The sequence below is a fragment of the Hyposmocoma kahamanoa genome, unplaced genomic scaffold, assembly GCF_003589595.1.
Source record: "Hyposmocoma kahamanoa isolate Upper Pololo Valley unplaced genomic scaffold, ASM358959v1 202, whole genome shotgun sequence".
Classification (NCBI taxonomy): Eukaryota; Metazoa; Arthropoda; class Insecta; order Lepidoptera; family Cosmopterigidae; genus Hyposmocoma; species Hyposmocoma kahamanoa.
In genome coordinates this window covers 17,363,229-17,385,045 of record NW_020653726.1, presented here as the reverse complement: position 1 = coordinate 17,385,045, position 21,817 = coordinate 17,363,229, and the positions used below count along the sequence as shown (strand labels likewise).

The 21,817-nt window shown below is 37.4% G+C and overlaps 1 protein-coding gene across 1 annotated transcript; it reads right to left on the bottom strand.

Annotated features, from left to right (window-relative positions):
• Positions 1 to 175: 175 nt before the first annotated feature.
• Positions 176 to 20,945, bottom strand: LOC113226973 (nidogen-2-like). The gene is made up of 7 exons (XM_026459821.1): positions 20,753 to 20,945; positions 6,029 to 6,513; positions 4,312 to 5,954; positions 3,168 to 4,148; positions 2,903 to 3,077; positions 2,536 to 2,826; positions 176 to 2,225 (listed from the first exon to the last, which is right to left on the bottom strand). The coding sequence occupies exons 1-7, from the start codon at positions 20,933 to 20,935 to the stop codon at positions 1,982 to 1,984; spliced, it is 4,002 nt and encodes a 1,333-aa protein (XP_026315606.1). The 5' UTR covers positions 20,936 to 20,945; the 3' UTR covers positions 176 to 1,981.
• Between the last annotated feature and the right edge of the window lie 872 nt (positions 20,946 to 21,817).

Here is a 21,817-nt window from a genome sequence, read left to right as displayed (position 1 = left end):
ACAAACTTATTTCTGGCTGCAGGATGATTGATTCGCCTTTCATTGAACAGTCGATTAAAATTATATTAAAACAAAAATATATAATAAATATTTATTATTGCTTTGGTATCAATAAATTACATAGTTCGAAGTGCATTAATGATATTTTTCACTTAACTTAAATGTTATCGAAGACTGTCTGTGTAACAATCAATATGAATCTTTATTATTTAGATAATAAGAATTTGTGTAAATGTAAATTTATTTTTAAAACAATAAAAATTTGGTAACTTATAGTGCATTATTTTTATTCAAATAAATATTTTCCTTACTTATCGAAGATTCACAAAAATTATAAAAAAATGTGAAAATTATTGTACGGGCCAGTGTTAAGGCTATGGTATAAATGCCCTATTTTAATAGAGGAGGCCACGGGTTTCCTATAGGACTAGTGCCCAAAACCAGTGTTGGTGTAAATGCCCGAATCTGCCGCCGTTAGTTGAAAGGGCGCATGTGATATTGAAAAATAAATGTTACGTATTATTGTATATTTTTATTTTTTCCTTGGCGGATAGGGTCAGGGTACTCAGGTGGGGATGATCAAGTTACCGTAAGAGAAAAGTGGATATTTTTTTATTTAATATCTTTAAACATTATTTTCATGATTTGAGTTTCTGTTACAAGTGCTCTTACAACTTATGACGGCAGTAATAGAGTAGTAGAGTGTCTCATCTAATAGAGCACTGATTGACACATTCTGTGATATTTATATATAGTTACACACATTGAACAGTTATTTATGTATTTAGTATTATATTAAAAATCACCACAAAAACGTGGTATTCAAATAAGCTTAAGTTAGAAATTACTCATTAAGTTTTTGGAGATACACACTTTTATATTAGCGTCTTTATTAAAAATGATATTGTAATAGTTCGTTTGATGGAGAGAATATTATGAAGATACCACACGCATCATTCTTTTGATTTACTCTAATAATACACTATGTGGAAGCTAATTCTCTTATTGTAGAATACAATAATCGACAATTTTTTTTTAAGTAATAGAAAGAATTTAATACGTACAGGCCGTATTAAGCTAATTCAAGGCTCATACTGGAGACGGAAAGAATAAGAAAGACCAAAGTAACATGACCTTGCACTGTTCGTAATTTATCGGTCCAAGTAATATTTTGCATTACTTGACGTGGTTTATGCAAAAATAATGTAATAATTTACCCTGAGTCGCGTGTCCTTCTTCCTGCTCATCGAGTATATAACCAGCAATAGAGACGTAATGTCATTTAATTTGTTTGATAACTATTCTGCCAAATCATTCCGGTGACAACTGCGTTCCGATTGGCTAGCCCGAATTCGAAAGAATTGACGGGTGTCACTTGACTTGAGTTTTGCTATAGTGGACGAAAATTTAAAAATTACATATTTAACATTTGATTACCGATGAAATGTGATTCCGTTTGTTTTGTAACTAAATGTTTTGCCGTTTTTCCCACATCATTCGTTGATGTGAGGAAAACGTGTTGTTAGAGTATTGTCTTTATTACAATAAACACTGAATATTTTTGGAATATACGGAGACGTACACACAGGTCAGTGGTTGGCGCTGTACTATTACAGCTTTCTGTTTTGTGATTATTTGATTTAGAGTTGATATTTAAAAGTGATATAAGACCCATTTGCCTGATGAGTTGCCAGGGATGGATGGTCCTTATTTCGTCTCTGTTTCTGGTTATGTACTCGATGTTCCTGCTATACAGATTTGTTCATAGAGCAAGGCCAGCTTACTATGTTTTTTTATCGTTGTTCTCCAGTATGAGTTGTAATCGAGCTGTCTGCACGTATTAAACTCTTACCACTAGGTAACTAAAAATTATCTCTATTGTCATGGTCTGCAAAATAGTCTGATGTTTTGTAATCGAATGAATGTGTATCTTCAGATGTTGGTTACAGATGTCACCTTTATTATCGTGATCGATAAGCTTTTATATTAAATTAAAATAGTCATTCGGTGCGTTAGCGTCTGCTGGTGTGCAAGATCGTCCTCCTCGTCCGTCCGGCAGGCACAGACGGTTCGGTTCACAATTTCCATTGCGGTATTGACATACGTTGCCACCTGTAGGGCATTCTTGTGGAGCTACTGTCAGCCCGTATAATTTACGGGACGCTGTTGTTATCGCGATTTGTCCCCGTTCTTGCGTTCGGATATCGAGGAACTCGATCCGTTGTCTGGGAAAATTAAAATTAAAATTACGAAAGACGACTTAACCTGCGATGGATTAGATTCTAAAAATATTAAGACAATTTTGTTAACTAAAGTATATTCAAGCAGTAGAGTAATTATGATTTTTTGGAAGAAGTTTATCATAGGCTGAAAAGTTAAACCTCAATGTTGGCCAGGTAAAAGCTAATGGCATCAATATCATGTTTTCTTCTGGAAATTTCTTGAATACCGTAAGAGACCATGTGGAGTTTTCGTCGTTGACATAATGATGTGATTTATTTTATATTAACATGCTAAGAACTCTTAAGAACTTACGGTTTGGTCTTCCAATCAGTCCAATAGAACTTGTCTTCTTTGATGGTGAGACCGAAAGGGTAAGGCAGCCCTTCCGCAATTACTTCTTTCTCTAGAGTGTCAATGTTGACACACTTGATAGCAAATAAACCAGCGTCCGTGTAGCATAGACGATCTCGTTGCCAATCAATAGCCAGAGAATTGGGTAGTCCCAGGTCTGATTTGTCGATGAAAATACCTCGTTGCGTTCCATCCATGTTTGCCCATTCAATTTTAGGCGCTTTGCGATACCAGTCAGACCAGAAGATTTTTCTACAAAAGGTTTACAATTTGTAAGTACATCAATCTGGTTTGTATGTCATTGGAATTTCTATTAATGAGTACTTACCCGCGCTGTGGATGGACTACAATGCCTCTGGGGTTGAAAATGCCTTCGTTCGCAAAAAGAACCTTTCTCAACTTTGTGTCAAGATTGGCAACTTCTATAGTCAATTTCTTAGAATCCGTCCAGAAAATGTTACGTGCAGACCAATCGACGGATAGGCCTTCCGGGGCTTTAACTCCTGAAATAATGGTAAATATTATATACCAAAATATTAGAAGGCACTTGCTATATACAATAATATAGTATTCTTAGTTTTTCAAAATCTTACCATCTGATAAAAATTTTTCAAATCCAGAACCATCATAAGCCGTTTTTTTAATGGCAAAGTCCGCAACGTCTCCCCAATATATACTACCACTTTCGCAGTCCGCGTCTACGCCCACGGCGATCTGATAGGGCAGACTGTTTATCGGAGTTGAGAAATCGCGCGGACCACCTCTCAATGGCACTCGGTTCACTGAAGAGCCATCGGTTACAACAAGGAAGTTGCCTGCTTGACGAGGATTCAAGACACAATAACTTCCATTACCATTGTAACCTGTATTACATTCACAGGCATATCCACCGCTTTGTTTAAGACATGAAGCATGTAGATCGCACAAATTCGGTATATTTCTGCAGTTCGGTTCAAGAGTGCATTGATAACCGTCTCCGAGGAACCCTTCATTACAGACACACATATAAGCGTTGTCAACAAAAGAACATTCGGCGTTAGGATGGCAGTTGTTGATAACATCGCAGGTATTGCCAGGAAGTATACACTGCGTTATCCCGTCACCTTGGTACCCGGCATCACAGTGGCAGTAGCCAATGCCAAGATTCTCGTCAAATAAGCAAGAAGCATGTTCAGCACAAATTCTTTCGTTGCATAACTGTACATCAGGAATGCAAGCATCGTTGAAATCTTTTATGTATCCTTCGATACACTGGCAGACGTTATCTCCGCTGGTATCTGGACGGCACTCTGCGTGGAATTCACAGTCGGAGTTGCTACTGCAGCTGGAGCTGGGTTGGCAAGTGTAACCGTCGCCATGATATCCGCGATTACAGACGCAGAGTTCTCCTGTCGCCGTCTCTATGCAGTGGGCATTCGGTCCACAGGAGCAGGTAGGTCCCGTGCGCTCTATGCACTCGTATGCGTCACCGTCGTAACCTTCCGGACATTCGCAATGTCCTGTGCCGAATGGAGACGTTGGCGAAAACTGACATACTGCATTAGGCGGGCATTGGGTGTCAGATTCACAATTCACTGAAAATATAAAACTTTGTTTTAGTTATTTAGAAATAGTCGTGGTAGGTAATTCAATATTTTTTATATTATTGCAGCCAAGACCTAAAAGGACTTTTAACATAACTGAGTAATAAGATACTATACATATATTGAAAAGTACGTAAATAATCTCAGTAATTACTTGAGCTGTTATCAGGTCTGGTCCGATCATCAAGGCGACATAGATCGTTGTTTCTTTCGTCTATGTAACTTGAATACCCAGGAGGGCAAGTGCATGGGTAGGATAGACAGTTAGGAAGCACAAACGTTTCATTGTAATCTTCTTCGAGTGTGGAAGGAGTAGCATAAGGTGTAGTGATTTGTACCAATGGTGCTGGCGTCGAAGAATAATCGTCTTGTTCACAGTAATAGCCATCTCCAGTGTAACCGTCGTTACATTGACATCGAAAAGCGTTACTTTCTTGCTCGAAAGAGCACGAAGCGAAAGGAGAACATTGATTACACGGGTGCTGATTGTTTTGTTGTGATGTTGTTTCGGGCAAACAAGTGTTCCCATCTCCCACATAATTCGGATTACAGACGCAGGTTGCTCCAGCATAGTTTTCAATGCACTGCGCATTGGGAGCACATGTTTTGCCTCTGCATTGAGAAACTACTCTGCAATTAACACCATCTCCTTCGAAACCTGGGAGGCATCTGCACTGAAATCCACCTTCATGGTTGTAACAAATTGCATTGTTATCGCAATTGTGTACTCCTGCCGCGCATTCATCGATATCAATGCACCCTCCTCTAGAGTCTACCTGAATTTGGGTAAAACCTGATTGACACGCACATCGGAAAGAATCTCCTTGTACAACACAAACGCTGTGCTCTCCACAGGAGTTTCTGCCCTGTATACATGGATCTTCTTGACCGAGCGGAGTGATCTTATTGCTCATTCCATATCTGACAATATTTTCTTTGACTTCGTAACCTAAATAAGTTTTTGCAACTTTTAATGTTAACGGGGTTGAGTCTTCGTCAGTTGGAGGAGCAAATTTGCAAGCGTTAAATGTAAATATTTGCGATACTTTCTGTTCGTATCGCTGACCTGTAAGTTTATTTGTAAAAGTACACGTGGACTCTGAACGTATAAGTCCGGATTCGATAAGACTGTATTGCTCTTCGTATTCTGTTAATTCCAATTTAGCGCCACTTAAAATGACTGGAACTGTTCCTCTAATATCGGCGTCAAGAATAACTTGATCGAATACGTCGTGACCTTGGTATTCTTGGTTTACTGTTACTCTATCGCCGGTGCTTGGGAAAAAAATGTCTGCTGTGTGATTGAACAACGCTCCAGTCAATTGGTAACCATTCTTGGCGGTGCTTACAGGTTTAGCAAAGAGCCAGCCTATGACACCACCTAAGACATTCAAAAACTGCAGACTGCTTCCTAGTGTCGGTGGACTTCGAGATAAAGCAGTGTAGGCACGTCCATCTGCGACCACTACATATGCTTGAATATCGACGTCATCTAAATTGATATCGTTAATAATGCCATTTAGCTTTCCATGAACTCTAAGCGGCGCATCGTCTTTAATGCAGGATTTTCCATTTCCATAAAATCCTTCGTTACACTGGCAGCAGATTCCGGCCTGGTAGTCGACGCATCGTGCTTGCATGTGGCAAACACTGGGACCACTTTGAGCACATGTTTTAGATTCCTCTTCTATTTCGATTTCACTCTGGTTGAACTGATCAGGATCAACAACATTACCATCCATAGGTATGTTACCAACTCGGTAAACGTATTTGCCAGGCTCATGAGTGTTTGACCATCTGAAATGAAAATAGGCTTGTAGAATTTCTTGATTAAAAATTGGATCAAATTAGACAGTTTTAAAGAAACTTACGACACAACATTGCGAATCTGATGACTTCCCGAGCCTCTCAAAGTGAATACGCGACCGTCCTCAGCAATGAATCCGGCTTGCGCTTTTGCGTCAGGAAAACTGGATGTACGAGTCTCTCTCTGTATCCATTGAATTTCTTTTTCTGGGTAAAGAAGCTCTACGAAACTCTCGTTTCCGTTACTAATCACGGCTATTTGGAAACTGTTCTTGCGGTCAGGTCGCTCTGAGTACGACACCTCAATCCAAGTAGCAACGAATACACTCGTAGGTTTAAAGTCATAGTAGTCGTGAAAATTATTTTGGACACTTTCTTCTGCTTTAAGCAGATCATGCGGCTCAGTTGATTCCCTGTAGTAAATGTTTCCACTTTGTGTAGTGTCCACATTAGAGTAAAAGGCGGCTATTGAAGGGTACGGCAGAGGAAATTCTGCGTTCATAAACGTCGGGATTTCGGCCCTGAAAGATACTAATCCGTGGTTGTTGACCTGTAAATAAAAAGCTACAATTACCTTCTTGTTAAGCCAAGGCAATGATGAAGGTTTCTATGACAACCTTAGGAACAACTACAAACAAATTCTATTGATGTAACGTTTAAATATAGCTAGTTATTTACGAGATTATTATATTAGTTGAATGCGCCTCTGACCCGAGATACTGTATCGGTGTAAGTAACGTAGTCGTACAATATTCAGAGGTCTTGACATTAGTTCACTTAAAACTAATTCTGTTCCATTTCATTAACGACTACAAGGTCGTACACCAACAAAATGGACCGATCAAGTAAAAGCCTTATCGTCCTCCAAGTTTTACACGGTCGTAACACATGCACTGAACTGACAGAAACAGATGGAGGCTGATCGTCTGTTCCAGAAATAGAGAGAGAGAAATATATATTTTTATGTACAACACCTTTCTGAGATGATGCGTGAATCTGCCACCTCAATGGGACAACATTTTTCCAAGTGATTTACCTCAATTGCTGGTAAAAATTTGGTCCTTAAAGGAATGGATTTAGGACGCTGGGCGATACGTATTTGTTTGATCTGTGGGCGATATCTACGACGCATGTATTCTGCAGTATTGCTCGAAACTCAAGTACGAACTACGTTGCAAAAGTAATCAGTAGTTTGAGGGTCGTATTCCAGAACTCTACTCAATACTCAAGTCAGGACTTGACTATTGCAGTGAGCACTGAAAATCATACTCAAGTCCTTGCCATTAGGGTGGTATTTCCAGTGCTTGAAATCAAACTCAATCATAATCATACACCCTGAAAGTAGTTCGAGATTTGTCAAAATTGGCCATACTTGAGCTACGACTGAAAATCGTTATTAAAATATTAATATTATCATTATTATCTTATATGATCGTTATTAAAATAAAATTCTACACTACACCACACTACACTATACTGTATTATATTACATTATATATTATTTTTAGACTTTATAATTTCATTTTCATTTGTAGTATATTTTATATATTCTTCATTATTATTTGGATATTGTACGTTTTGTACATTCATTGCATATTTATCTCATAATTGATTGTACACGCCACACAAACGGTCTCGCTTCAAAGGGATAGACACAGGCACACAATTATTCAGTTGCTTGGACGAAACTTTCCCTTTTAATTTTTGGAATTGTAAAATGTGGTTAATTGTCATTAATTTTACTAAATTAGTATAATTCCAGAATTGTAACTCTTGTAAATGTAAACTGTTGTTGACCCGAATAAATAAAAAAGGCAACATTTTGAATTTCGATTTGTGATCTGGAATAACTGATGTCAAAGATCAGCAGAATTGAAAAAAGAAAAATAAGTAAGGCTTCTGCGCTTCGGTAGGGAACATTGACTTACAAATTAGGGAATCAACTTTTTGCCCCGGTTGGATTCTCATTTAGCCTAAAACTTTTGTTTCTAACATAATGGATCAGACACTTTCTTGGTCGGAGCATGTCGCCGATGTAAGTGTAAAATCTTTGCATCACTTCATTCCCTCAAGCGGATGCAGTACTTTCTTCCTCTGTCTACCAAATTTATGCTCATACACACTCTTCTTTTTCCTACTACGACTATGGTGACGTCTCCTATCTTGATCTTTCGGAGGACCTTAATAAGTTGGAGCGGCTGCTTAATCAATGTATCAGATTTGTGTTTGGAATGAAAAAGTACGACCACTTTTCCAAGTTTAGAGATGAGTTGAAGATGAAGAAGATGGAGATGAGTTGAACCTATTCGTTTACGTAGAAATGCTCACATTTTATGCTTCCTCTATAAAATCCTGTTCCATCCCACTTCACCTAGCTATCTACGTGAGCGTTTTTAATACCGTCAGGCTATGGATGACCGCCTGCTTTCTGGCACCAATTTGTCCCTCATCCTTCCACAACACAGTTCCCAAAAATATTCGAACTCGTTCACAGTAAATGCTGCCCGAACGTGGAACTTTCTCCCGGTCGAGGTCAGACAGTCGCCTTCGGTTCGGGTTTTCAAGGGTGCTCTTTTTGAAGTTTTTTGAAGTTTTGGGATTGTTAAAACTCCACATGTTAGAGCTTTTGAAATATTTATTTACATTTGATATATTTATTTATAGTTTTATTTTGTACATTCATTTTATTATAGACTTTGTATGTATTAATGTATCAACATTACTTAATATATATGTATTCGTATGTACATTTGATTTATTAAATTTATCTGTGTATTTATTGAGTATAGCATATTCCATTTCTTTACTTATCTATTTTTAGTGCCACCCCAAAAACCAACTTTCCTCTCAGATTTTCAAAGGTTATTTGGAAGAAATGTCTTTATGGGATAAGCTCGCCTTTGTACACAAATATTTAAATTGTTTCTGAAAATTTGTAAGTTACTTTGTGGTACAATAAAGTGTTTAAATAAAAATAATAAATAAAGTCATGTGTTTTATGGTGAAAGATTTCAGTATTTCTTTATGATGCCTAATGACAATATGAACAAGTTGTGTGCCTGGCACAGTAGTTGCAATGCCACTAAGAGCTTCAAATCGCAAAGACCTTACGGGTACTTCCACCGCGTCCATCACAAGTTGACAAGTTTCATGTGCCTGTATTATTACCAGCATCCCCGCCCTTCAAAACCGGAACACGGCAATGCTCACATCACTCCTTGGAGGTAGAAATAGGTAAGGTGGCAGCTGTAGCTGGACGAACCCTTTCTCAAAAAGCTCTCTTGCTACCAAAAATGGAAACCTATAAACTTCAAGTTTGACGAAGTTTGTGTCTGTGGTTTTTGGCATGAAAAGCACTATGGGTCCTTGAGGGAGAGGTCTAACATTCGATTTCCGATAGGATCAATTTAGACAACGAACTAAATATGTCTGGGCTGGACATTCTGGGTTTGTTGCTCTGGTACTCGTAATTCATGGAATTCATGAGATTGTGTGACACGTTATTTGTTTATCGAGTTCTTAGGTTTTCGCGTTTGTTACACATAGGAAATGAAACTATTTTTCCGGATTTAAATCGCGTATATTTGTTTTTTCAAACAAATATACGCGACATTTCCTACGTTATTTGTTTGTTTACAAAATATATATAATAAATATATAATAAAATTAAATAAAAATTGAAATTGGCGACATTTAAAAGATTTAGAGTAGATACTTGCATCTTCAAAAAATAATTAATTTCTGGACTTGTTTTGTGTTCCAGTAAAAGATCATTGATGCTTTCTTCACGGGTCGATAAATTCGTCCACCTTGTTCAGGGCAAACATGCCAGACGCGCTGCAGCGCGATTGCAAATGTAACGTGTTGACCGATCGCGTGGTGTAACTGTACTACACGCAACAGGTCCACATAAGACGCTTGACAGTATGCCCGAAACAGAATGATTTACGCCTGATCTGAGGAGAGCGCAAACTGCCGCGCCAGCATTTTGCTCTTTACTTAACGTGGCAGATGGCAACACCTGTACAATGTGGACAATAGGAAGGTTGCTGTACGTTTACCCGGGGGCGCTTAACCGAGACGTCAACGGGTTGACCTGGGGTCAGGACCTGACTTATGGAGACCTCCAATGAACACTATGCCAACTTAATTTTTGGACCTGTTCTGTTTTTATTTTGTTTTTTGTTTCGTTATTCTTTTTTTTTCACATAATCCGTTTTTTTATTTTTTTTTCGAAAATGACCAAAGAATAAAGTTGGAGGTATTGTCATAAGCTCGCTGTAGAGCCTTGATTGCACAGGCAATAGAGTGCCTTTCCCGTGTATCAAAGGTTGATAAGGTGGGCACTATTAAGTAATACTTAAACGAAGATATGGAACTGACCCAAGTAACGTAGCCGGCGCAACAATGCCTGGCCCTTCATATTTAAACAATATTCTGTATTATCATGCTGTAGCGTACTTATCTCGCGAAGCTTAAAACATGAAAGGGCAAAAGGATAACTTAGGTTTAAAAAACAAGTGAAGTCAGTGACCGGTGATGTCCACGTCCACCCATGCATTTCCGCCAGAGCGATCTGCACTCGCTATCATCACTTATCGTTTAGCGAATTGTTGTGTGCTGTTTTTGGTGTACCTACCGACGAATTTGTGATAGGACATGTATTGCCTTATACCTATATAACATGCAATGGTTTTGATGTCAATCGTTCTGTACAGAAATCGACCAATAGCATCTGATCCCCAATTAAAACCATTAGCAGCACAATTTTTTAAATTTCAGCAGTAGACCTCCTTGTGAAAGAGTTCGTCCAGGGAAGTGCTGTCACCTTACCTATTTCTGCCGCCAAGCAGTAATGTAAGCTGCGCCAGCGTTCCAGTTTTGAAGGGTAAGAAGGGTGTTGGCGAAATTACAGGTACATGAGATTTGCCAATTGCGCAGTGGCAGTGCCCCTCAGATCTTTAAGATTTAATACTCAATACTCAATATATTTATTGCATTCATATGGTATACATGTCTTAAATTTAAAATAATGCTACACATATGAGCCCTTATTAGGGATAACAATAACAGCAGAGGTAGGCCGATGTTTCAATTATTAATTAAAATTGTTCTTTATGAAATAATAATATTAAAAAAAAAGTCATATAATAATAAAGAAATGCGTCATATTATGAGTAGAATTATGTCACTTGAAACTTTATAGCATATAAATAAAATTTATTTATTATTCAAATTTATTATAATATTATTATTTTTATTTGTCATCAAAATATTCATTTAAATTGTAATAGCATTTATTAATTAATAGCATTTAAATATAAATTAATATAAATAGCATTTAATAATTTAAAGCTTTGAGTGGCACTGCAACTGCTATGGACAGGCGTGTCGCTTACCACCAGGCGCACAACTTGTTCGTCCCGTCACTTAGTAGATATCATAAAAAAAAACTCGATAAGTAATTTATTTAGATTTTATGCTGTTTATGTATGATCATTACGGGTTTTCAAAGTGTTTGTTAAATATACACTATCTGTTCCGACATTAGCTGTTTATGTATGAGTATTATGATCTTGAAAACTTTCTGTGATGGAGACATGTCCCAAGACTCGAATCTATAACATAGTGGTTGCAAAACTACCGTTGCCGCAGGATGCTTCGAAATATCATTTACCTTTGAGAAAAAACTACGTAAAACCTTTCTGCTCAAATTTGTTGCTGCATCTTCCGGTGATGGTGTTTATTGATAAATGTTAACTATCATGAAAAATAATCGTCTTCAAAATTTTATCCGCTTTAGCTGTAGGTACCTATATTTCATTATCGTGGTGTCCTCAACGATAACCTAAATGCAAATGAAAGTCCCCGTCCAAACGAATCATAATATTATTATGAGCCCAAACACAAGGTAGCTGCTGTATAATGTTGAGGACTTCTTCTCATCTATCATTTCCACCATCAGATCAGCTCTAGGTCACCATAACATTTTATTTTCTTTGGAATTATCTACATGGGAATCGGTTCACAAATTTTATCCAAAAAAAACCGACTAAGTTTTATTGAAATCGGTTACCGGAAAATGCGCAAACCCGGATTCATCCCCTAGTTCGCCACTATACGGGATTTGACACAGGAGATAATAAAAATCGGTTCTCACTACTCAAAGTATATTGAGAGAAAAACGCCTTGAATTGGAGAATAGCAAAATCAACTATTAAAATAATTGCTCTTTATAATACGATTTAAGCGCTATTTATAAAAATGAATCTTCATGCGTGAACAGCCACCCTTAGAGGTGGATGATTGATAAATGGGACCACTACGGAGGCACCCTCTTTCCAACAAAAAAAGATTCATGAAAATCGGTCCACAAATACCGGAGTTATCGCGTAACATACATACAAAAAAAAACATTCAGTCGAATTGAGAACCTCCTCCTTTATTGAAGTCGGTTAAAAATTAATAGACTGTTCGGAAAACCCAAGGGCAGCTACCTTGCCCAACGCATTAGCATAGCCATACAAAGGGGGAATGCTGCCAACATCTTGGGCACCTTGCCGCGTGGACCCAATTTTATTCATATTATTTAATTCTAGTTTTAGCTTCTAGAATTGTTTAAGCTTTTATTGTATCTTAACTGTATATTTTAACTTATTATTTGGTTATAAATTAACTATTATTATTTATTATAATGACGGTCATATTATACCTTAGTTAAATAAAATTATATAATGTGAGTAAATAAACGCTTATTTATACACTTGCTGGTGAAATTACAGGCACATGAGACTTGTCAACTTACAGCTCAGGGTGACGGGCGCAGTGGCAGTGCCCCTCAGATCTTTGCGATTTAAAGCTCTGAGTGGCACTGCAAGTGCTATGAACAGGTGTGTAACTTACCATCAGACGCACGAACGTGTTCGTTCCGTCACTTGATATTATATTTAAAGAAAAGACTAGGTATTATATAATAACCAACAAAAAGTAACATACTAAATATGCACGCTACACAAATTAAAGTGTTTAATGTTTAATGTACGCCGATAACATAATATAATACGAGTACGACGATACGATGGGCCAAAAGTAGCATAGTTACTTACCCTATATGACAATGTAAATCAATTGTTACATACCTATATCTATTTATATACACGTGTAAACTTACGAATAAAATTGTTAACGAATTTTAAGTTAATGAAAATTTACCCATTGAAAGGTCTATTAGCAAATACATTCACCTAAGTACGTGACCAATCTATTGTTTGTTAAAATTCAATATAAAAGTAGGCCTTTACTACACGTGTTAAAGTGTACTGACTACTAGTACCTTTTGCCCGTGGCTTTGTCCGCGTGGCTATCGAACGATATTTTTAACGCGACAATAATCTCGTTGTAGAGTTTCGCGAGATTGAGACAGCTGGTGCGTAATTTGCTATCACTAGGAGAATTTTTTTTTCTTACTACACACTAGAGAAATCCTGTAAGCACCCTCGGTGTTATGAACCAACACATAGACAACCACAAATTACACCTAAACTCACGAGAGATTTAGATGTATGCCATGCAATTATATTTCTTCCGGAATGGGAATCGAGCCCGAGACTTCTGCGTGGCAGACCAGCATGTTAACCGTTCGGCCACAGACGCAGTAAAAATTAATCTGTGTACAATAGTGGGACAGTGGATTATTCCGGCATTGTTAAACAAATACGAGCTCCGCACACGGAACGCGCCGCGGTTTACATTTTGAATTGTCAGTAATGTCAATCGATCCGATACTGCAATACATCCCATGGCGATTTTTCGCAACACAGATGGTTGTACGTGTTCTGGCAAGCTTCAGAATGGGGAGAAGTAAATTGTTGCCAGAGTGAATAAATGGATTAATGATAAATATGAGAATAAATAGAGAGAATAGATTCGATTGTATAACAAATACTGTGCTGTTTTTTTTATATAAGTATCTTTCCTTGTTTTGATGGAAAAGGCTACAAGCACCTATAACTTATTTCATTTCATGAAGGGTTGATGCTTGATTTGATTGTACACAACAGGATAACCGTCTATATTTTTCAATAGGTCTTCTGTAGAGCGTGGGATACTTCGAGTTTGCTATATACTTCCATCATGACAATTACGACTTTTTGCCCGGGAGGCCGCAAATGTAAGAGTCCGAACAGAGAAGTTGCGTTCGAGTAAAAGAATTCATGTTGCATTCAGGAATGACTGTTTGTCACAAACAAATAGCTTTAGCAAAAATTAGTTATTATATGTAAAAATACGTAGCCGAGGTTTTTCACTCCGTGTGTGTATCCCTTGATTGTACCCGTGTAACCAAGATCGCGAGGTGCATCCCCGGGGTTTTGGTCCGGTGGGAGTCCGAAATATCGAGCTACATATTCGAAAAAGTGTATCTCGATAGATCGGCCTTTTCCATTTGATCTTTGCTATATCTTACTAACATAGGTATTAAGTTGTGAAAGTAACCAGTTATGGACTTAATTTATTTGAAAATAAATAATTTTTATTTTTATTTTATTATTTTTATAATTTATTTCATAGGTAGGCAAATTAAACTTGAAATCATCACATCGAATTAACTACTGGCATTCGTAAGGAAGATTCCCTTGAGAAGAATGAGCAAGAAACTCTAGGGGTTGCTCTTTGTAAATAAACATTTGTACACATTTATTATTTACAATATTTATTTCACACCTCTTCGATTGTGACTAACTGCGAGAGCTAAACGGGTCACTACCACGGATTTTTGTCATCCAAGTACGCAGAAGCTGTATGTCAAAGTAACCTTTAGTGTAATGTTTTTGTTTCACTATAATTTTAAACCTTATAAATATAAGGTATCATCATCGACCTATTTATACATCTACCAATTTAAATAGTTAAACAGTTTTAAATAATAGTTGGCAAATTTTGAATACGGAAGCGTATATACTGCCTCTTAAATGAATTTGTGACTTTGTGCAGATGTATTCACAACGGATTTGCGGAAAAATAAAGAAAATGAAAGTGTCCCATTAATGCTAACTGCATGCGGACGAATTGTATGAAAAACGCGTTGCCCACGCGGTGTGTGGCCTCTGGTGTGATATACCACAACCATTTTAGAGTTTGTGTGGAATTTTACGAAAGTAATCAAAGTAGGTACACAAATGTTAATTGATTAATTAAAAAAACTATTGCCTTGAAGCATAATTTGTTTAAATAAATTTGACAGTATAATGAATAATGATTTATAAATATTTAAATTTGCTTAATTGTAATTCATAAGTTAAGTATTTGTGTGTTCATTGATTAAACTTCGAGAAATTGTTGACGAAAGCAAATAAATTTCACTAGTTCAGCATACGACAGAATACGTGCTATGCCTTCCTTGTCGTGACTAACGTATTTGTATTTTGGTAAACTTTAGAGATATTGACACCTTGTAGTGCATGACGTACCTCGCTCCGTTCTAGTATTTGAGTATGTATCTTTAGGTTAGTAAGTATGACAATAAATGTTCGTCATTGACGTCTCTTGAACACTCGATCCTGGTCCCCACATCCTATGCAGTCTCCCTTCTGCCTTGCGACAGCTCTGCGCAGTATAGGGTGGAGTGTGTGACGGAGAAAAAAAAGTGAATTCAAACGTCTCGTGAAGAAAGAAAAAACTGCCTGTACCATGAGAGTAATCTCATGGTACAGGCACATGGTGACAGTTATCGATAACGACCTTCTTCTTGCGTAAAATGATTGTATACAAAATGTTGTTTCTTCTTGTGACCGCTAGGAGCGCTGTATAATTTGCCATGCAAAGAAACAGACCTCAAACGTCATTCATCCTCTGGTTTGGCACCCTTGGAGGTGGAGTTCTTCAAATTTAAATGGGACCATTACTGAGGTTACCCTCTTTCCAACAAAAAAAGAATCATCAAAATCGGTTCACATACATAAAAAATACATACAGTCGAATTGAGAACCTTATTTTTTTTAATCGGTTAAAAATTGTGAAGTCATTTACGCGGTCGTAGAGCTACCACAGTAAACTCGTGGTAGAGGCACATATGATTTAAATGAAGAACTTTTAAGAGTCAATACTACGAATCGGATCAATTACGGTCGAATCAATTTTTTTGCCGTACTAATACGATTCATTTTGCTTGAATTGATTTCAGATATTTTTTACAAACGGAATTCAAGTCATTTGAAAAATGTATGTCGTACACGTACGTACGTAAAGATCGTACGTACGTGTTCTGTTTAGTTCAGTTGATATAAAAAAAAATCATTTCGTGGTAAGTTTGGTTTTTCTAAAATTTTTAGGAATCGTGTTTTCACACCTTATACTAATCAGTTTATATCCATAATTTTACTATATATTTTTAACCGACTTCAAAAAAGGAGGAGGTTCTCAATTGTATAAAACGACTGTATGTTTTTGTTTTGTATATATGTTACGCGATAACTCCGGTATTTGTGAACCGATTTTCATGATTCTTTTTTTGTTGTAAAGGGGGTACTTCCATAGTGGTCCTATTTTATTTTGAAGAAAATCATCCACCTCGTAGGGTGGCTGTTCACGCATGAAGATTCATGTTCATTAATAGCGCCTAACGTTAATTTAGGAGCAATTACTTTAATGGTTGATTTTGCTATTTCTCCGATTCAAGGCGTTTTTCTCTCAACACACTTTGAGTAGTGAGAACCGATTTTTATTATCTCCAGTGTCAAGTCCTGTATATTGGCGAACTAACTTAGCAAATAGACGTAATTCCACGTACTTTTGAGGTCGGTTTTTTTAGTACTCTGTACTGAGATTATGTCCAAAGTGACTGATTCAACACTCTCACTGTTATGCGGAACCAACCAAAGCCATTTGAGGTTGTATAGACTCCTAAGGCCCATTTAGATGGAGAGAGTTTATCGTACGCTTCGTGACGAAAAATCGTACGCGATTATCGTAAGCAATAATCGCCATAAGATTATCGTATCATAATGTTTACATTCAGGCAAGAATTAAAATCTCGCCTACTATTATGTCATACGAGATTCGCAAGCAACTTAATCGACTGTTTACACAGATAAATATGTGGTAAGGAGATTCTTGCTCACGAGTTTTCGACTTGTCTAAACACGATCTCGTATGACATTTTTTCAAGTTCATACGATTATCGTACAAATCGGTTCGAACCGTTTTGAGTGCGAGAATTGCCATTCGAGTTGAGTGATTACTGCGGTATTGACTATGGACATATCAAAATGACGCAAAAATAATGTTATGACAAGTACTGTTGGCTTTTCGAAAACTTCTGAAATCCACCTTGGGCCGACGGGCTATGGTCTGACGTGACCACGCCCAAGGGTGGTCATATACAGTGATAAAGTGGTAGTGTAGCAGAACAGTGCACAATAAAAAGCATAGTCAATGAACTTCATAGTTTAGAGACTCAACGAAGCAATATGCAGTCTCTAATTGATGACGAAGGAGCATTCCTTGCATACATTTGTAGTTGTATTAAAATTTATAACGCGGGTCAACGCTCCGAATCAGGAAAACAATTTAGATAAACTCTCACACTGTTATTTTGTTAATTGTGGATTGTTTAAGAAAGATAAGGTGTATCTTTTGACGTACAACGGCATCGTTCAATCAAGACAATTCAAATTCAAACAAGCACTTATCCAGTTATTAGGTTTTCGCGATTGTTGAACGTTAGATATTAAACAATTTTTTAGGATCTAATTCGCGTATATTTGTATTTTCAAAGTAACTGACGCTCTGGGCCCTTGGCTGAGATAGTAAAGTTTCATTTACAAGTACATACTGAACTCGCAATCAATATAATGCCACAAGAAAAACATTAAAGTTACATTGTAAGAAAGATAATTATAATCAATAAATCATTATTACAAAAGAAAATAAATACAATTAGTACGTAATTACTTGTAACAAAGTATAATTGTTTTGATTTGTATTAGTAGGATGTTAAAAATCATAACTGTGTATAACGAATATTTCCACCAGCTAGTTATGCCGACAATAATTTCCCGATTTCCCAATTGATCATGAATTTCTGGTAGATAGATATACCTACTTATGCTGATTGCTCCGAGATTTTGAGGTTAATTTGCGTCATTATAATAATATAATTAAAGTAATAACGTTTCAATGTTTCGGTATTCTGCTTTTCAATGGCCGGTTGATAGCACAGCAACAATGGCGTTGTTTACCAATTAATTGATATAAAAAATCATGCTATAATTTGAAAATTAAATTCCTGATTAAACGAGATAAAAGTAATTTCCACGGTAGGTTTGAAAGGCAATATAGATCATAATAAGTTCGAATCTAAACTTCATAGTTTAGCCCACCGGCGCAAAGTTGTCCGTCTGTCAGTTTTCTACAGAAAATATTTCGGTGAGTGTGCCCATGAACTCCATTAGCTCATCTCGCCCGTCCCCTTTTACCATCGGACATCCAGACGTGCGGCGGGATATCATCCTTACTTGGTCGATATTCCCTTCAGGCATACTAAGCGCTTTTCATCATCTTTTATTATGTGCACAGCCCAGGAATGGATTTCCCTTCCTGCGACTGTGTTTCCGAACTCATACAACCCTTTAAGGTACGACAGAATAGGCATCTTTAGGGCCAGCTCTTTAGAGCAAGTCCATTTAATTAAAAAAAAGTCATAAAATGAACGAATGCCTCCACTGCCATTCCACTGACACTATTGAGACTCAACCGCTGTTGCAACTGAATTTTAGCAGTATCCGTTACTAAGCACCCATACTTGTTTACTCATTCTATTATTGACTGACGAATATAAAATGTATTATTCTTCTTCTTAGTGTGCCGCTTCTCTACAAACGTTGGCGACCATCATGGCTATTCTCATTTTTGAAGCTGCCGCACGAAAGAGAACGTGTGCTAAGGTGGAACTGGTCTCTCAGATTCTTCAACCACGAGGTTTTCCTTCTGCCATGATTATGCTTTTCCCGCATTTTTTCCTGCAATATTAGTTGAAGAATCCGTTATTTATTGCCCCTCATTACGCGGCCAAAATACTGCAGCTTCGTTTCCTTTATAATTCTGAGCATTTTCAACTCTTCCCATTCGACGAAGAACCTCAACATTGGTGACTATTTGTACCCACGATATGCCAAGCATACGTCTGTACAGCCACATCTCAAAGGACTCCAGTTTTGTGCATAATGCCGGGGTCAATATCCAATACTCCATACCAAACAGCAAGATAAAATGTATTACATAATTTAATTTTGCTTGTATATAATATTTTGGCGACGACGTCGTTTAATTTCAAAGAAAGGGAAACCTGCACGAGCCACTAGAAGGGGAGAGTGGGACCCTTGTAGATAAGATCATTGCGGCGAAATCCAGACTTAGAAACACCATAGGACCTTCGGGAGCGACCGCTCAGATTAGAATCAATTTAGAAGAAATAATTTCCCAAATTATCCATACCGTGAATCGAGCCCGTGACTCGTCCAATGCCTACAGTGCAAAAGGTTAGGTCATCAAGGTTGTCATTGGTCGATTATGTTTTTGGTAGTGGAACATCGATTTGTTTCATCCTTTGGTAAGTCTGATTGTGGACTTTGCAACGATACAAAATTAGGGCCGTTTTTTTGTTGGATTTAGCAAAAAAAAAGTAAATAAATTTTCTGAAGCAGCGAAATAATTGGTCTCTATTATATGGTAAAATCTATTACAATTTATATTAGTTGGGTATTCTTGCTTTTATTAGTGCCTAAGTTAAAGTCAAATAACCTTCATTTCATAGGTTAGAGGTTATAATTACACTTGAAATCGTCATACTGATTAAACATTACTTCGTAAGACAGATTGCCCTGGGAAGAATCAATAAGAAACTCTGAGGGTTGCTCTTTGTAAATAAACATTTGGACACCTTTATCATTTACAATATTTACTTCAAATATTTATAGATCGAGACTGCCTGCAATAGCCAAACGGGTCACTACTAGGGATTTTTGTCATATAAGAATATTATAAGAAATTTTAAATATCAACCGGAATCTTATTGTAAAAGCGTATACATTGCCCCTATGAATTTGTGAAGACGACTGTCAGAAGCTGCTAGTTTATTTACTTATTTCTTGACCATTGCGTTAATTCACGCAAACGCAAACTAAATCTATATTCACATTTGTGTCCGTTTGCGGAAATCGTCTCGGCTAGCATGCATTACATTAATACTACAAATTCAATGGCTTGTTTTTCGTACTTCTCTACCTGCTGGTGTTACTGCTATTAATTATTGTCTTTTGTATCGAAGAGAGAAAAAAATAGAGAGAGATTTCTGGAGATAAAAATGTTCCCTGTGACATTTCGGATCGTCATTTCTCGAATTCGGAACTGATACGAATCGGATGTCGTGCGCAAACGCTCTTAGTATAAATACTCAAACCCACGTTTGTACATTGAACGATAAATAGGTAGACAAAAGCTAGAATTTTTTTACTGCCTCCGTGGCCGAACGGTTAGCATGCTGGACTGCCACGCAGAGGTCCCGGGTTCGATTCCTGGGTCGGGAAAAATAATTGTACGGCTTATATTTATTTATCTCGTGAGTTTGGGTGTAATTTGTTGTTGTCTATGTGTGTGTCCATGGCACCCGCGACACAGGGTTTCCTAGTGCGGGGCTATGAGTGTGTGCGTTATTTATTTAATTAAGTGTTATTAACTAATTAAGATATAAATTGAATGATTCCACGTAAAAAATGTCTAAAAGGTAAACTTACATATATGCTGTCATAAACTTCTCCATAAAAAACGATGGGCACTTTCAAAGATATTTCTGGTGATGCAACATCGGATCCTCTGGGCAGCCGTTGATCGACGCCCGAGCCGTGAGGATAGAACTGGTCGCGCGTTATAGCGCACGCGCATGTCGAAAGCGCGAGCACGAGAAGCCACGTCTGCATTGCTGCGCGGGAGACGATACACTACGGGATAGGGACTGTAGGGGTGTACCGAGTCGATTCTCGAATACTTACATCATTATATATTTTCGTATTTAGAGATTCCACTATTATTATTATATTTCAGATAACTTAGATCCATAATTTGTTAAGTACATACTCAAAGCTATGTTACTTATGTCTATAAAATTAAAAGGACATACCAACAATAATTGATAAAAATAATTCAATCGCACAGCCATTACAAATCGCATTGCAGCGATTCATGAACGAACGGTTAAGCCTATTGGAGATCATTTTTAGGATACTACTGGTGCTGCCTCTCACCCTGTGCTACAGTGAAACACACCTTTTACGCATGTTGCATAAAACAATCAACGCGCTCCAATGCGAACATCCCCGAAGCACTGCACTATCGAGGCAGACCCAAGAATACCCAACAACATACGTATAATACTCGGAGGGCATTGTGAGCTACACTAGTGTACCTAGCCATTAAGAGCGATTACACACGGTGACTCTTAGCAGCGCGTCTGTTGCGATTCAGTCGCGACACGGTTGCGATGCAGCTGCTATTCGTTTGCCTTTACACACACGCGCAAGTTAAGAAGCGATACAATCACAATGCAAACACGTGTAAGCAAAATGGTATTAATAGTAGTAATGTAGATTATTTTAATTTATGTTTAAAAATGTGTGACTAATTTGACTAGATTTTGTAATCGAGAAGTGATCGCTTCTATAACGTTTAATTGATTTCCTGATAGCATGCTACAGTCAAGACAAATGAAGAAAAAAATGGCTCGGGTTTAAAGAAAAAACGACACCGTCACTCTTATAATTTTTGCGAGATTGTGAAGTGTGAATAATAAAGTGCGTTAAAAG

Excerpts from the sequence above, each read along its gene's own strand:
- LOC113226973 (XM_026459821.1), bottom strand. The coding sequence starts at position 20,935 with ATGCAGACGTGGCTTCTCGTGCTCGCGCTTTCGACATGCGCGTGCGCT. Across the intron at positions 5,955-6,028 it reads CAGATTCGCAATGTTGTGTC|ATGGTCAAACACTCATGAGC; the intron begins GTAAGTTTCTTT and ends TTTTCATTTCAG. Across the intron at positions 4,149-4,311 it reads CAGACCTGATAACAGCTCAA|TGAATTGTGAATCTGACACC; the intron begins GTAATTACTGAG and ends TTATATTTTCAG.